Consider the following 18,149-nt stretch of genomic DNA (forward strand, 5'->3'; position numbering starts at 1 on the left):
TTCAGGAGTCAATATACCACTGTCTGATGCCTGTTTCCTGACAATTGGTGGACTAAAGTGCACATTTGTAGAGAGCAAATGTGTGTGTGTGTGTGTGTGTGTGTGTGTGTGTGTGTGTGTGTGTGTGTGTGTGTGTGTGTGTGTGTGTGTGTGTGTGTGTGTGTGTGTGTGTGTGAGAGAATGTGTGTACACAAGTGCACACACATTCACCACACTCAGGCTTTGAAGTGTATTTTGTGCTGATCAGCAGGTTTCTACATGCTCCTGTTCTTTTGGCTGTAAACTCCAGAGCAGAAAAGACCGGTGCACAGCATGTCCCGGTTTCCCCCTGGGAGATTGGAGTATAAGGGACAGTGGAACATGTGCAGACCTGGCCAAACAAAGACCTGGAACCTCTATGCTTGTGCCTCCATCCAGTGTTGAAATTAGCCCTTATATAAGCACAAAGGCGTATGTGGTACACTGCGCCTCTGTACAGCAGGCATCGTCCTATTACCCCACTGCACTGCCCCGGGGAAGGGCACAGTCATCAACTCAGCTCAATCACAACAACTCATTTCAGGACAAAGAGCTCGGCTCTGACTGTGAACATTTGACTGAGTTATTGATGGGGTATTGAATATGGTTCTGAAGATAAAAGATAAACACGTGTGTTGGAAAAGTTTGCCTAATTCCCCGTTCCCTTTACTGTGCATTTGATTGTGGGAACAGAGATCAGACTGTTTGATTGTAGCATGGTTCCCATGGCCTCTGTGATGTAAATGTGTGTGTGCGAGTGAGTGTGTGTGGCCTACAGCGTCTTATCTCTCTGAGGAAGACCTGGTCACAGACACACAGACCGCTCTGACTCTGAGAGCATTATCTTAGCTGCCAGACTCCCAGAGTCACCCACTGCAAGCCCTAATGAAAAGGAGTGGGTCGAGGTTTTCAGCCACAGGGGATTAGCATTTGACATGAGCCTGGACCCCTGCATTCATATTCACATCACACGTGTGTGCTTTTGCAAAGTGAATGCAACAGTTTCACTTGGCTTTTACTTAAAGCCAAATACATAGGGCAAATAGACTGTATAATGTCTGTGAATAAATATGTGTGCATTTCTGTGTGTGTGTGTATGTGTGTGTGTTTCTAATGTAAGGTGATTGTATGGCTCCATTCACAGTTCACCCATTGGTCCACTTACACAGAAGCCCTTGCATATAAGGTTAAGAAGAGCAGATGGTGGCTTTTTGAGTGAAATAGTTCAATATGTGTTTTTGAAATGTTCCAAACCCAAGACAAGTTTTTAGTAACTATTAGTTAAGAGTCATCCATCCATTTGCCATCGCATATCCACGTCTAGGTAGCGATGGCAGCAAGCTAAGAAAACATATCCCCCATGTTATTGTTATCAATGCTGCCTTTTGGCATCTGACTTTGGATTATTTTGAGTGGCAGTCTTCTGGTAAAAATAGAGATACGTTTCATCAAGTTTGAGCAGAGCACTGCTGTTTTCTACATTTACATTGACTGCAGCTATAAAAAGTTAGTCCATAAAGACAAAATTTATTATAACGTCAACGTTGGAGATACACTTAAATACAAGATGTTGCTTTGTAAGTTGTCCTGTTAAATCAGGTCAGTTATGTGTAAGAGAAGATACTTTGAACAGCAGTATTTGTCACAAAACATCATTAGACAAGAAAAGACAAGTAATAGTTTATTTGTCGGCTCCTCCATCTTTATAAGAACTTCATTTTTACTTTTTTTTTGCTTACAATGGCTACTTTGCCTCTGAGCCTCAATCTGTTCCAAATCCCGATGAGAGAGTTCTTCCCAAGCTAGATGGCTCATTTAATTTGTTTCCTTTAGTGTTTTTTATTAATTAAACCCCTAGCTTTCCACTGTTTTCCAGACAGTTTCACTGTCTGCAATTATGCTAATGAAAGAGGTAGCTGAATTCATAAAGCACATTCAATACAATCATTTAACTGAAACCAGCTTTAAGGTCTCCCTGCTGTTGCTTTGTGATTAATTGCATCCCTCCTTTTTTCCATCAGGATCCCGTCTGCGCCAAGAGGACACCCAACCCCGGATTGTGGAGCACCCCTCTGACCTGATTGTTTCCAAAGGGGAGCCTGCCACTCTCAACTGTAAAGCAGAGGGGCGGCCGACCCCAACAGTGGAGTGGTACAAGGATGGAGAGCGGGTGGAAACGGACAAAGATGACCCACGTTCCCATCGCATGCTGCTGCCGAGTGGCTCGCTGTTCTTCCTTCGCATCGTTCATGGACGACGGAGCAAGCCGGATGAGGGAGCCTACGTCTGCGTGGCCCGGAACTACCTGGGAGAAGCCGTCAGCCGCAATGCATCTTTGGAAGTAGCATGTGAGTCAAGATTCCTCTTCCTTCTTAATTTATCCATCTTTGCTTTGTAATTTAATGAGTTTGACAAAGAGAAGTCTTGATCTTGCTGCTCCGAGATGATGAACAGACTGGATTTGCATTTACCACAAGAAAACTGAGAAATATAATTGATCCATTTTTATCAAACATTATCACTTTTTTCCAGTTATTCAGAAGATACAATTGCCTTGTGTTCATTGTAGGAAATAAGAGTGAATCAAATCAACATTTGAATTGATGAGCTGTAATTACACTTAGTTGATTTCATCTTCCTTTCCGTGTTCTCCATTTGCAAACACTGTAATAATTTCCTGCAGGTCTAAAAGGGGACATTTAAGCTCTATTATGGTCTCTCGATATGGAACATTGTTTGCTGGGATAATGAGTTGTAGCCACACAGTTTTTCAGCCATGGATGTCATAACTCTGATATATTCTTAGCTCAAGGGAGTTGTTTTGAAGTTGTCTGTAGACCTTTGAGTTGGTCATAAAGCTGCTGTCAGACTGTATGAGAGGGACGTGATGGCACAGCAGACATGGGTCTCTCACAGGTGAGTGGGGGGTAGAATGACAGGCCCGGCACCTGATGGACTCAGGCTGTCTGTGTTGGGGAACACTGACAGGCAGAACCTGAGCTGTGGATCAAATTACCTTTGAAGATGAGCCTACAACCCCCCCCCCCCCGCCCCAGGCTGAGCTTCCTATGGAGCGGCTCCCAGGCCCCTCAAACTGCCCCTGAGGTGGAGGAGGAAGTCCCCAGGTTCTTATGATGTTTTAACTTTATATACTGTGCATTTTATATTTTTTTTATTTTATATTTTATTTTTACATTTTATATTTAATACTGTTATTTTATTGCTTTTTATTGCTTTCCTGTATGCTGCTGTAGCGAAAATATTTCCCCTTGGGGATTAATAAAGTAACTACCTAACCTAACTTGTGATACTTTTAGTAATACAGCCGTGTAACAAGGGCTCATGAGACTGAATCCAACGGTCAAATGTTTTTTCAGTGGTATTTACTAATTATTTTGAATCCTTGTCTTGGTTTGCGTAATTTGTCATGAAGAGGGTTTGAAGATCTCCCATCATGAAATAAAGCCATTGTAGCATTGCCGACTGCAGAATTTACTTAATTCAATTCAATTCAATTCAATTATATTGTATTTATATAGCACCAAATCACAACAGAGGTTTCTTAAATGCCGAGTTAGCTTCTTGGTATAAAACAAGCAAACCATTTGCTAATTCAAATGTTTTTAAATAGAAAATATCAGAAATACCATCTTCCATGATAAAAATGGCCTGTAACTGTATTTCTGATGTGATTACTATGGCAGCAGGATTTGTAGTTAGTTTATGATCTTTGGGAAATTGAAATGGAAATGGATGGGGTTGGTCTGTGTTTCTGATCCAGTGCCCCGTCTTCCCGAGGGCCTTCCAGCAGCCCCCAGGTGCTAACTGTGTGACAGCAGCTTGATCTATCGATTGCTGTAAGAGGGCTCTCCCAGTCTAAATGAAAATTCATGAAAAATTGATGAACTCTCCAGATTATTTTATTTTTCCCTTCTCAGAGCGTTTCTTAGCCATTCTTTTCATTACTCTCTCTCTGCCTCTCTGTCTCATGTAATATGGGCTGAGTAGCGGAGGGGGCTCAATAGAGACATTGACTGCTTGAATGGCTGAAAGGTGGGAGGTGAGAGGTCAGGAGGCCAGGAGAGGAGGGGATAGCAAGGTGAAGAAATAGGAACATACATCTGATGGGTATTACCAGCGCTACTGGATTTGAGGTAGAGGTTCAGGCTAGAGACTCGGGACACAATCAAAGCCACAGAGCCGTCGACTTTTTATTAGTATTAATGTGTAGCATGCCAGAAAAAGCACACCCTCACATCCCCACGATGGCAAAAGTTTAGATTCTGACTACTTTTACCTCTGTGTAATAGACCTTACTGATGGAACACTATCTTGCCTGTTTTATTGTGTACCCTGTAACACCGGGCTAATTTACTGGTCACCTTGCAGACACCACGATGGAGTTGAACACCACAAGTTTAGCAAGTATGCCTTAAAGGAGTATAAAAAAAACATGCAGCATCCTTGCATTTAATCGGCCTTCTAACTGAATTCTCTGGTTCATATATATCATCTGCTACCTGAGGTCTACACCAACACACCCAGCAAGGACTATCTGTGGACCCTGATGAAATAAGCTGGTGCCTGGGGTGCAACTGGCACTGCAAGGACACCAAACTAACTTTAAATAAGAAACAATGGCAATTTTACTTTTTCGAGTTCATCAAAGGTGTTCTGCTGTTGCTATAACACTAGCTCACAGTTTTAGCCATATTGATCTGAACCGACCTGAGACGGTTTGTGAATGTTGGACTCACAGAGGCGAGTGTGGCTGCAGGAGGAAGGCTGTGCTCGTGGGTCAAGTGCAGTTCAACAGGGCCAATTACTGTGTTACCTGATTATAATGTGACAGAGCAATAAAGCTTTATTAAAGTAGAATAGTTTTCATATAGATTATTTGATGATGAGCAGATCAAAGCCCTCGGAGGCACGACAAAGAAAATGGAAAAGATGAGGAGACAGAAAGGCACAGTGTTATATGAAGACATTAATGGGTTGTTGCAATTTCAGTGGCAGGTAATCCCAGGGATATTGAGAAGGAATGTCCTGAAGCTGATGTGCAGGACTGGTTTCTGAACCAATAAAGTGTCTGGCCGGGGGCATCAAAATAATCAAAATCAGTTCTGCGCTCATGGAACTGAACTCCATTGTGATTTTTTGATTGTGCTATTTTCATTGTTTGAGTGCACGTCTCTCTAAAAAATACACACAAATTAGACTGTCCTATGCATGTAACTAGCAGATTAAATAGTCATTAAGTATTCATAGACAAATCCTATTTACTTCTTAAAAATATGACCATTTGCCGTGAATTTCCTTGTGCATTTATTTTTTTTGCAGAAAAAAAGAATATCTCAGACCCCAAAGAGGAAGGAGCACTCAATGCCTGGCTTGTTTTGAGCCCCCAAGCTTTCTCAGCTTTCTTTTTCAGCCAGGTCTTCAGGGGGCTGGAGGAGCAGGGAGGGGTGGGGATGGATGTAGGGGGTGGGGAGGGTGCTAAATCCCACCGCCTTGGCTTTACTGCAGTGATTAACTTTATCAGGTCCTGACATCCGTCTGGTGATTGTAAAGCCAAAGCTAATTGTACAAGAAAAAAACAGCATTTAAATCTATATCCATGTTGAGCTGGGTCTGTGTTTATGATGTGTCTTGTAACCTCCACCACCACCACCACCACCTCTCTCCCTCCCCCCATCTCCCGCCTCCCTCTCTCGTATTGAACACACCTTTGCCCCCCCCCTCTTCCGTTCACGAGTGGTTGAACAGGACCCCGGTGAGATAATTGAATTGCAGTTCTGAAACAGATTGAACTCAGTGTCCACAGAGCCGAGTGGCGCTGCTGCATGTCGGACTTCAAGCTGGGCAGTGCTCACCACTCTCTGTTAGAGGAGGAAAAGGTGGAGCGGCGGGAAAGAGAAGGGGGAAGAGGCCTCTGAGAGGTGCCTCTGCATTATTAATGTGGGCCAGATTGGGGGCCACTTGTGCCTTTACTGGACTTAGTCTTCCAACCATGTCTCCGTTAAGTGTTGGATGTTGAGCACACATTGTTCACAAATGGATGGACAAGAGCCTGAACTGCATGAACCGCCTCGTGTTATCTCGGGCCACGGGTGCATGTGCAGAGTGTGGGGATAATGCTCAGACATCACTTTGCTGCACTTGGGAAGAGATTTCATTATAACTGTTGTTCACTGTCCTGTACTTCAGAAGATAAGAGAACTTGTAAACGTGCTGCCTTGAGGGTATCAGAGCAGTCTGCTTTGTAATCTTATTCCTCTTCAGAACTGACTGCAGGGCCAGCTCTATGGGCTGGATATACTGCATGCAGGAGAATGTGCCCCCTTTTCTCTTTTCAGAATAAACTAGGTCAATGAGCAGGTTCATAAATCATTGTGAAGCCTGTGTCAGAAATGCTAGCTGCAGCCATCTCTGTTGAATAAATTGCTAGCATTGCATTTATCTGTGTATATGCAAGTGTGACAAGGCACACCTGGGGCGATAGAATCCTGAGGAAAATGTTAATTAGCCCCATCTCTTCAGGTGGATGACTAACACACGTGCATAGTGCGCCAGATACTAGCATGTAGGGTGAACAGTTTTGCTTTTAATTGAGTATCAACTGAGAGTCCGGCCCTCTGACGTGTATGTGGCTGCATGTGTATTAAATGCATGTCATCATGGGGGCGAGAGGCATCACAAAGGAATGATTGCACAGGATCTCGAGGTATAGGTCTATACACCTGGAGCTTTGTTCAGTTTATAACCTTTAAAAATGCAAATGATACTGAAACAGATGTCTTGGGCTGCATCTAAATGCCGCTTCAAATGGTACTGGATGACTTTTAAAAAGGTCCTCTGATATCAGCTAATGTACCACCTCTGCAATTAAGTGAATCGTTAGGTAGCATTTGGTTCTGGTACAACAAGGTAATTAGCAGGAAAATAGAGTTGGGAGAGGTGTGAGTGGTGAAGAGAGGAGGAGGGTACCAAGCTGTTCCTGTTGTGTCCAGCATGAGGGGAAGCTAATAAAGGGACAGGCCAAGAGGAGCAGGCCAGGCGGGGAGTCAGGCTGAGCTGCAACTGCCGAGCCTTTCCAAAGCTCATCTGGACTCATTATTCCAGGTCAGAAATGAGAAAAATGGAGTGACAAGCACACACAAACAACAGACACTCACACACTCATACACACACGTGTAGACAAACACCTGCCCTTGCGCTTGTATAAATCCCGGAAGGCTGGGGTTTAATCTGCGCTCAAGTCCTTGAGAAATAATGAAGGGTAATGAAGGAAGCAGCAACAAGGCAACCATTACGGCACATTAATGATGCTTGCTACAGTTAGGAAATAAAACAGTCTCAAAAACTGATCTCAGTCTAATTCATATTTAAATGTTTTCCTCACCCTGTGCATCTCGGGGTATCTGTTTGTTTAAGGGGTGAGATGAGAGCCAGTCTAAAACGATTTTCATACCCTCCGATTTTTCGGCACATTTGACTGTTTTCCAAAATAGGATCAAGGATTTACTTTGATAGGCTTATCGATTGTCTACTCACCTCACGCACACACAAATTCTGTTATATCTATCCATTATTTACACCCACTTTATCCTGTACTGGGTCACGGGAGGCTGGTGCCCATCCCAGCTGACATTAGGTGATTAATGATGTCATTAATTCCACTGTATACTACATTTATTATCAATAGCAAATAATTGAAATGATTATTGTTTTTGTTTAATTCCCCTGCACTATTGATTCCTGCTGGAGGAGACCAAGTTTAAAGCAAATCGAAGTAGTCGTGTGACAGAAGAAGCGCAATAGGTGGGAATGTTGTCCTGTGATAAGCGAGATGGTGAGAGCCGGCAAAGGGTGTGAAAAATGATGTTCCTTTCTGTTGGAATTTACTTAGTGTTCACACACCCATTTAAATTTCCACACACATAGTTCTCTCCAGCAATGTACAGCAGCATGTACATTCCTTTTATCTTCTTTATCAGCCACAGCAAATGAGGAGTTCCCTTTACTACACAACTCCTGCGCAATACATAGAAAGAGACTGGCCTACAGAAATGGAGCAGAAAATTTGGATTAAAAAAAGCCCCACTGGGAGATAAATCATAAGAATACACCGCGGTCACTGCCAAGCCCTCTGAACTTTCACTATCACACAAATTAGCACATTCACACGCACAATGCCGTATGTCCTGAGACTGCACTTTTGCTTTCCTCTGCGGGCTCTGTGTCCCAGCTCTGACCTCCCCAGCTCCACCTGGGGAAATAAATTGTCTGTGTTTCCTCCTTCAAGAGGAAGCGCGTGCCGTGCAGTACTGCAGAAGGGAAATACTGCACACCTACACTGGGGCACACTGGGGCTGAATAATGACAGCAGTAATGAAGTGGTGTAGCAAGAGCTGAGGACATAGATGGAACGTGGGGTGAGAAGGTGGCAAAGAGATGGAGCACTTAATACGGTCCAAGTTTGGAGTGACCTTTGACCGTCTGTCTGCACGCCAGTGTTTTTGTCTTCTTTGCTTTCAATCTCTACCTCTCTACTTTATTGTGTCAGCTTTAAGTGTACAAACCAGATTAAACAAGTGTGCGGCGCTCCGTCATGGATGCCACGGCCCGTCAGCGGAGGAGTGAGCCGTCAGGCAAAGAATGCTGAACCAGCCGCTTCTCACGCCCATTAGTGCCCAGCAAGATGAAGCACCCGTCGTACCGGGTTTTGTCGTGTTTCTTTCATCCACCCTACTCTCGCTCCTTCACACTCTCCCTCTTTTTCTCTTTATAGTGACACATGTATTGATGGCCTCTCCACTCTGACAATGCAGGTCTATTGCTTTGTCTCTCCTGCGTGCCTCTTTTTTTTGCCTCATTCTCCTTGCCCCATCCACCCCGGTGTGTCTCATCACTACATATTGTGAATGCTCGCTCTGAAGTGTCTGAAAAATATATCTTTGTATTAATATCGGGTCTATACATTGTATGAGCTCGGCAGCATTGTTGTAAAAAATGAGCACATTCAGACCAGCGCTTTTTATAAAAATAAAGCATCTTGCGGCTTCTTCTGCTCTCATCACACAGTTTGAGATGCAGACCGAGCTGTAAATTATTGAAATCTGTCCTCAGGCTGATTATTGATTAACTTTAAAACACCGACTAGGTGAGCGTGTCTTGCTTTCATGGGTGGATTGCACTTTGATTTCTGTTCTGATATTGACTTACGGTTGAAATCTATTCAAGACCTGTGTAGTTTTCAGTTTTTCAGTAAGCAGGTTTAGTATGATGATCATCGACATGTCTTCCAGAATATACCATTTATCAGTCTATTAATCTGCTCTTCAGGCTGCGTGTGTTGATAACCTCACACGAGGTGTCCGTTTTAAATTGTTGCACAGGTGTGCTATTCACCGGGATTTATATTAATATGTGTGATACCGCTCTATTTGTTGACAAGTGGATGAAGAGACAAGTGAGTGATAATAATATTAATCAAAAATGTGACCCTGAGTTAAGTCCCTGTAGACCGCTGCAGCATTCGGAGGGTGGCTTGCCATTGAGTCCAGCCGGGATTGGATCCTCTGACCCCTGAAAAACCCTTTGCCCTCTCCTATCCACCCTAGATCGCTGTCATACCATAATTCCTTAACCCAGCGCTACCCTCCAATGAATGTGTCCCTGTAGTGACTGCCCCCCCCTCCCCCTTCCCAGACCCTCTGAGACTGCTAGAGATGGTAATCCATCATATGGCGCTAGGGAGGAGGTGACAGGGCGGAGGGCTGAAGTTCAGCCACTAGCTGATATGGGTTTGAATCAAATGTCGCGGAAATTGATTCAGTCTCTGGTGTGTGGAACGCCGTGTTACTTCTGTGCTGATGTTCCAGGTTTCAAACGAGCCATTATAGCCTTGCTTACGTTCACACACACCCTTAAACACACATTCATCCACACGCATACATGCCTGTGCGCAACACCGTAGGGCGCACAATGCTGCTGGGGATTGATCTGTTGAAAGGGGTCAGGACTCAGCCGGGCCTGCAGTTCAGCCTGTTTATTTTGGGTTACGACTGTCACACTGCACACTGGCACTCTGATGGATTTGTCCTGTTGAATGCTCTTGTGCAGATGCACAAGTACACACACACAAATAGTTGCACAAGTGCACAAGCACACTCAGAAATGCTTAAGGTAAATGGCTTTTGTGGCTGTTTTTCTAATTGTGCAAACATTAAGAAAACCCCTCCTTAAAAGATCCCTTGGGGAACATAGGAGATGCAGCATTTCAGCTTCATTGCAGTCTGAACTGAACTGTGAGAGAAAGTAGGAAACTTGGGGAAGGGAGGATGATAAACTGACCATAGAAGGCAGAGAGTTCATTCTACACAATTTTGCTGGCCTTGTGGTTTTGAGAAAATTGGGACATCCCAAGTCACAGTATGGTTTGATTTATTGGTAATCTTTATTTTATGTCTTATTTTTATGCCCCTTGCAGTGAACTGTTACCGGATTTTGCTTGCCCCCGAGATCATGCAAGAGTTATCGTGGGTCCGGATGTGTTATGACGTGGTGATCTTTCCATGGCGTAGATAGATATTATGTTTGGCTTGGATTACATCTGCTGTAAGGGATACCTATCAGCGATCAGAGCCCTCAACAGCTGCAGACCAGAGTTGAAACCTAATCATCTCGGCTGTCTCCCTCTCTCTCCTTCTCCTTCCCCTTTTTCACCTCCTTCCCTCTCTCGTTTCCTTTACTGCTGTTTGAAAGTGATACTCAAAGTATTTTGGTCACTTTCAAAAGTGAGGGGAGACAAGATCAAATGTTTAAGAGTGCAGGTTCTAAGACAGCTGTGATTCCATTCCACTTTATAGCTTGGCCTTTACATGGCTGTGCTGCTGCATCCATTGGGCATGTCAGCAGAGGAAGTTGCATGGCTGATGTGTCTAGTTGAAGGTGACCTTGTGTGTTGCAGAGCTAATGGCTTCCCATTTCGATGTGGAGTGTGTCCTAGCTGCTGCCTCTGCCTCATAGACTGCTGAGGGATCAGGCCCATGATTGGCCAAGGAGAGGGAGGAGGGCAGAGAGGTTCGATGCTGTGCGTTCACTGGTGCACCGCAGGAGCTGCTGCACCCTCTCCATTGAGAAATAACCGTCAAAGGTCCTCAGCTACTGGGACTGGCAAACACATGTGATTTCATAGTGGGAAACTATCTACTTCATTTGTGGGTAATGCAGTGTTAGCAGGTGCAGTGAGATGACATCACATGGTGAATGAGACTGGGAGCTGTGGTATGTGTGGCCACCTGCTTCTGCAGCTGGGAGGATGATTAGCAGCTAGCCAGGCTGATTATTAACCAGCCAGACACTCATCCAGCCAAACTGATAGACAGACAGACAGACCAGGACACTGACAGACACTGCCAGAAATGAGGCTGCACATTGGTTGGCACAGTGGAGGCCAGACAGACTCGCCCAGACCACTTCAGCACTATCATGGCCAAAGGCCAACTGAATGGAAATCAGAGCTCCCTATTCAAATGCTAAGCAGAATCTTATCTCATTGCCTCTTGCTGCTGGCCCTCATGCCCTACACTGTACAGGGCAAAGCTATTAACGAGCATGCAGGTGCTGTCTGTGTGTATGCGTGTGTGTGTGTGTGTGTGTTGGAGTGTGCGTGTGTGTGTGTGTGTGTGTGTGTGTGTGTGTGTGTGTGTGTGTGTGTGTGTGTGTGTGTGTGTGTGTGTGTGTGTGTGTGTGTGTGTGTGTGTGTGTGTGTGTGTGCGCGGGGGGAGGGGGGTTATTGTCTCTGTGTTTTTCTTTGCTTGCTGTGTGTAAAAAAATGCTCAAGTAAAATCCTAAGAATCATTTCATATTTTTGGGGTGTTTTCTATGAATCCTGTTGATGCATTAGTCTAAACTCAACAATCGTATACACAACAGTACCCACCACCCAGTCAGGCACAAATCAAGGCAGTGAATCATTTTAAGCGCGGCTATAATTGCAGAGATTTGTCTTGGATCCGCCAAAATCTTCTTATTCCACAGGAAATGAAATCTAACAACACTAAGTGATCACCAAGGGGTGTGTGTCTAACTGATGAGCTCGCTCATTTGACTCCACCGATCTTTAAAAGCCATTAACGCTCTCCTGTTTCATGCACAAATTAAGTTCTACACGCACAAAGGCACACAGGCACATAGATGTTTGGAACTAATACACAAGACGGGGTTTGTAAAGACACACTTGCACACACACACACACACACACACACACACACACACACACACACACACACACACACACACACACACACACACACACACACGCCTGCACCCACACACTGTAACAGACTCCAAACTCCCTCTCTGTCGTCCAACTGGCACGGTGAACGTTTGCCCATTTGAGGCCTAAATGGCACAGTAAGGGAAAAATTAACCCCAAGACAGCGTGTTGTAATGGAGCTGAAAAGAACAGCTTAATTGGCCAACATAAGCCATGCCCCGACATTAACTGAAATGTACATGTTAGTTTTACTGCCATCTTTCTTTTAAAAGGTCCCCGTGGTGTCCATGTGGAACAGACATGTGAATTGCAACTCCGTGACACTACACACATATCGAATATGACTGCTTTTGCAATGCAGGATATGTAAAAAAAACAATATTATTCAGAACATGCTGAGTGGGACACAACTGTAATTAGTCAGTTGATAATTTGTGCAGCTAATATGTTATTAGTTAAATTGTCAGTTTTTGGTAATTCGCATACCCTCTCTCACACACAGCCTTGTTCTGAGAAAACCATCATTAACATCAAAAATATTAAAATATTGTCAATATGTTAATTGTTTGGATTCTTAGACTTCAAGCAGAAGGGAGTTGTCCTCATGATTTAGGGTCCTTTCATAGCAGTTTAGGGGTTGATAGGCCGGTTGCACCTTTGGGTCCAGATAGGATGACCTTTGACTAGCTCTGGATGTGACCTCCCATTGATTGACCATCATCTGACCCCGTGGCTTGAAAACAGAGCTGCATACAGGTCCATTTAGCAGTCCGGAGACGATCTCTAGCATGCACTGCTAATACAGTTATGCTAGTGTTATTGAGAGATGTATGAAAGGAGAAATAGGCAGGGAAGGCAGGGTTATGGCTGTGTCAGAGGAAGAAGAGCACAGATAATTCAGTTAGAGACTAAAGGATATGAGCACCTGTCATCTTATTCATCTTTATAGTGCTCAGGTTCTGTTGTTACTGCTATAACCTCAAAACTGGATTGCTGCCGGATTCAGCTCATTGCCTGCTTTATGACTGATGGAGCTCGGATTGGTATTCTGACATGTACCAATCTATACCATCCTTTATTTACCCTGCATTTTATCATTTTACACTACAAAGCTATTCTGACTGACTAAACTAGTCCCGAACCGTCCTTCTACATTTGTCAATTGCTTGACCAGAATGTGTTATCTTTCCTCAGCCTCTTGCCACTCTTCCACCCCCATCCCACCTCCAATTCTCCCTCGTACCCTAAATTGCTGTTCCCTTTACTGGCTGCGGATGATAACAATTTCAGTTGAGCAGCCAAAATTGCCCATCCCCAACCCTATCTCTTTCCAGCAATGAAAAAAAAAAAATCAAAGACCAACCTAGTGATTGACTGCTCACAAAATTAGCAGAGCTTATCATAAACCTTAATACAAAACTTGACTCAATAAAGGATGCGGGATGAAGGCAGGAGCGAGCGATTTAATTGGGAAGAAAAAAAGAGGGGGGTATATCATTCATTTCAAAATCACTCAACAGTGCCAGTGAGAGTGTTAATTGTCAGAAGGATTCTTTTTAGTCCACTTGCCACACCCTCACCTCACCTCTCAAGAACATCTCACCTCCTCTGGCTTCATCCGTGTGCCAGTGACATCACCCTTGGTCCTCCCTGACTATATGTCTCTTGGGGTGTGTGTGTGTGTGTGTGTGTGTGTGTGTGTGTGTGTGTGTGTGTGTGTGTGTGTGTGTGTGTGTGTGTGTGTGTGTGTGTGTGTGTGTGTGTGTGTGTGTGGGTGGGGGTTATGGTTGCCCAAGAACGTGGCGTCATTAACTTTCTTGAGTGGCAGACGTTAGATGTGTGGAGGGCTGTCCTGTCCCTCCCCCCTGCTGGGTGCCCCTCAACCCCCATCACTCCTCCCTGTCATCCTCGTCTCTGCGTTTCTTGCTTCTTCTCCCCCAAAAAGCCATCCACAGATTTCCTACACTTAATGCTCAGTCAAGCAAGAATGAAAGGATGCACTAAAGGATGCATATCCAATTTCAGCATTATGGTATCCCTCATGTTTGTGTGCACAATTTAAATTGTATGTCTGCACTTATCTTTATATATATCCCTTTGTGACTTGGATATTTGATCTATTTTGACTCTGGTTCTTCGTAAGTGTTGGAAGTCCACTAGCACACAGTGTCAGTGTTGTTTGTTGTTACCACCAGTGAGGCACGTGCTGCTGATCTCCTTGTGGCGCGACGCCCTGTCTCATTAATCACGAGCCCTGCACTGTCTGGAGCCCTGATAACCCCAACCTGGTGGCCCATCACCTCCCATCATGTATACTGGGAAGCTCTGCGCCATTATCAGCTCACAGGAAGAAGGCAACAGAGCAATGACAGCTGCTGGTGGTCATTTGAACCCCCCCACCCCCATTTCCAATTGAAACTCCTCACTTCCCATATCCCCCACCAAGCTTTTTGGCTTTCACTTGTCTTGGGTTCACAAGTTTTGAAACACTGGGTCAAAGGTCAGTGGATTTGCCAGAGTCGTCACAGAAACTCTCAACAACATCAGATGTCAAGAGAGTTGGCCGAGCATGACGGAGGCAGGCAGAGAGCTCGGCTGAGCTTGCCACTTCCCTCTGGAGAGCAGAGGAAGCAGGGCAGAGGGGGAGAGAAGCGTCTTTTGTGAAGCGTTCTCGCTCCCTCTTCCTTGGCTTCAGTCTGGGTTTGCAGTGATGGGGGTTGTGGCACAGGAGTATTTAGGCTTTTTAAGGGTGGAGTGTTTACGGGGTGTTGGGGTCCAAGTCAGGCTTGTACCGTGGGGTGCTGGGGCTCAGAGCGGTGCTGTGGTCTAGTTGTGTCATGACCATGTAGCTGAGCTGTCACTTGTCTCTAATTGGCTTAGATCAACCCACAAGAGGCTGAAAGCTCACTGACCCACCCTCTGTCTGTGTCTGTCCCTCTCCTTCTCTACCCCTCTCGCATGAGGCTTTTTTCCCTCTGCAAAGCTAAGACAACGGTCTCCACATGGTCTTTTCCAGTTTGATCCAAAAGCTCTCTCTTGTTCCAGAGGGCCTGTCACTTTCTGTGCCTGCACACATGTCCTGTTATTAGGCAGGGATGAGGGAGGATGCAGAGGGCAGCTTGATCTAATCCTGAATGGAGACCTGATTGATCTGGGCCCTGGGGTCACCATAGGGCCAATACATGGACTGATGATAACATGGCTCATCTTTAGGGAATAAACCTCCTGCACCACTTTCACATGCCATTACACCTCATATCTATCCCTATAACAATTCATATCAGTCTTCTCCAGCACAGTTAAAGACGCACACTAGCGCCTCATTTACCTGATCTGTAATCAGTCAGGAGCTCTGAATCCTGTCAGAGTGGGTGTTATTTGTTGGCCAGTGTTAGGATTTACGACGTGCTACAAGGGTTCAGGGAATGACCTGCAAGTGTGCATCCCTGATGATGTTCTAATTGGATGGGGTGACCTTTCCTCACTGTAATTTTGAAGCGTCCTTGGTCCTTGGGGGTGGAAACAGATTAAAAAGCAGCAGGGGTGGGCTGATTGATGTGTGCCGCGGTTGGTGTGCTTGTGGATGGACAGTGGCAGGTAGAAGGACAGTAACATATGAGTCCACAGCTGTTGAACGAGGACCTACAGACTGATACATGGGAGGTGGCTTCATCGAGTCTGACTGATTGCTACCTTCTGGTACATCCGCACTTGTAATGGCTGCAAAGCCTTTTCCTGCTCTGACTAAGTTGTGGTGGTGGTGGTGGTTGATTGTTTGGTTTGTGTATTCATCAGGAGTGTGTGTATAGATCTAATGGGAGCATGTCCCAAAGCTCAGAAAAACTAAAGCCTAAAATGGGGAAAGTAGACGCGAATGAGCCACAAACAAATGGGAAAAAATATTACCACACACCCAAATATATATATATATATATATATATGTATATATATATATATATATATATATATATATATATATTTATATATATGGTGCAAAGTTATGCTATCACAATAGTCCACTAAAATATACATGTTTTGTGGATATAAATTGTAGACGTAGATATTTGTGATATAAATACAGTATGTTCATGCCTGATTTGGCTGTTATTATACTTTGCATTCATGTGTGTGTGTGTGTGTGTGTGTGTGTGTGTGTGTGTGTGTGTGTGTGTGTGTGTGTGTGTGTGTGTGTGTGTGTGTGTGTGTGTGTGTGTGTGTGTGTGTGTGTGTGTGTGTGTGTGTGTGTGTGCTTGTGTGTGAATATGACATTTACTTTGCTTTTCATTGTCCCCAGAATGAATTGAAGTGTGGTGAATGGGGTTGTTTTGGTGCATTGACTGGTGGATCCTATTTTAACAGCATATGAAGCTGGAACTAATTCCTGCATATTTATTTGGCTTGGCCTCAGCAAGCTAAACACTAAGCCTACTTAAAATTCCAGAGGATACTAACAGGAAAAGACTATAGGTGATAGTGAAACAGCTTCATACAGGGTTTGGAAGATTGGGAGTGAAAAAATGTAGAACCCTCAGAATGTCAAAATAATGTTTTTGCAAATGAGCTTGGAGGCATGCATCCCTTTAATGTGTTAGAATTAAATTGTCCAGCTTTAACTGGATGTGTGGAGCAGGAAAGCAAGTCTCCTTCCGTTCCCCGAGCCATCGTTCCCAGCTTGAGACGCTTTTGTCGTGAGCTGCATTTAAAAAGAACAACTTTAACAACCAAAGCAAACATCCTTGAAGAGGCTTGTGAAGGGAGGACCTTGAACCGTCTATAGAACAGGTGTGTTTTATAGCACTGTATTTCTCCTTTGGGCTTTAATGCTCTACAGTCTCACATTGTATTTCTGTGTGTGTGTGTGTGTGTGTGTGTGTGTGTGTGTGTGTGTGTGTGTGTGTGTGTGTGTGTGTGTGTGTGTGTGTGTGTGTGTGTGTGTGTGTGTGTGTGTGTGTGTGTGTGTGTGTGTGTATTGAGGCTCCTCTGTAGCAGTGAGCCAGCCCCAGCAGGAGGGCCACAGTCAACCCTGTGCCATGTGAGAGCTGCAGGGAGCGGGCTAACGAGGTGTCCAGGCAGCTGACGGCTTTGTCCTGCCGCCTGTGAGTGGCGATGGCACAAAGAGGGTCCTGCAGAGAGTGCTGTCTGTTCTTTGTGTCTGCCTTTCTCCTATGCCCAGGACTTTGGGCTACAAAAGGAAGCCATGCAAGGAAGCATTATGGCATCAGGTGGATGAGGCACTGTGCCTGTCCCCCATTCTCCTCCTCCTCCTCCTCCTCATCTGTCTCCTCTATAGAACATTTAAAAAAAAAAAAACATATACTTAAGACAAAATTGTGGATCATGCATTTGGTAGGCTCCAGTGCTGTTTTCACCAAAGCCTTGGCAAATAATCATATTGTATTTTATTAGCTTCCCCATCCTCCTCTCTTCTTCCATCTTGCTTTTCTTTCCTCTCCTTCTCGGTGACATCTCACTGAGGGGAGTGATGATCCAGAGTTGTGTGTTCTCTGTCATGTGTTTGCTGCTTGTATTTGCTCAGTCCCTCATCCTCTCTTTGCTCTTTTCTCTAATTTATGAACTGCTACACTTGAGTGGGCCTTGTGCCTATTAAAAGCAGCACCATGCCTGTGTTTGTCCTGGCCTTTCCTGCTCCATGGGAAGCTCGTCGAAAGCCTTAAGTACTTAATGCCACTGCAGGAGGCGAGCAAGAAACACGGACCCTCTGAGGATCCTCTGGCCACTGGAGGGAGGGGGTTCTACGCTTCTTTTAAAAGGCCAGAGTCATTTGTCTTTGTTGTTTTCTGTCTCCGAGGGATTGTTTAGAGAGAAGAGGACAGCTAGAGAGATAAAG

At 44.7% G+C, this 18,149-nt stretch overlaps 1 protein-coding gene across 9 annotated transcripts in view; it reads left to right on the forward strand.

Moving 5' to 3' along the window:
- The window catches only part of robo2 (roundabout, axon guidance receptor, homolog 2 (Drosophila)), a 257,149-nt gene that overhangs the window by 107,892 nt on the left and 131,108 nt on the right, over positions 1 to 18,149 (forward strand). For all 9 annotated transcript variants that reach the window (XM_069707330.1, XM_069707327.1, XM_069707331.1 and 6 more), the window contains exon 2: positions 2,040 to 2,366. In XM_069707330.1, the coding sequence (XP_069563431.1) occupies positions 2,040 to 2,366 (327 nt within the window). The remainder of the gene's footprint in view (positions 1 to 2,039; positions 2,367 to 18,149) is intronic.

Source organism: Brachyistius frenatus, unplaced genomic scaffold (genome assembly GCF_029030835.1).
Source record: "Brachyistius frenatus isolate BFR_SWC_R1_liver_20210118 unplaced genomic scaffold, ASM2903083v1 Contig_68, whole genome shotgun sequence".
NCBI lineage: Eukaryota > Metazoa > Chordata > Actinopteri > Embiotocidae > Brachyistius > Brachyistius frenatus.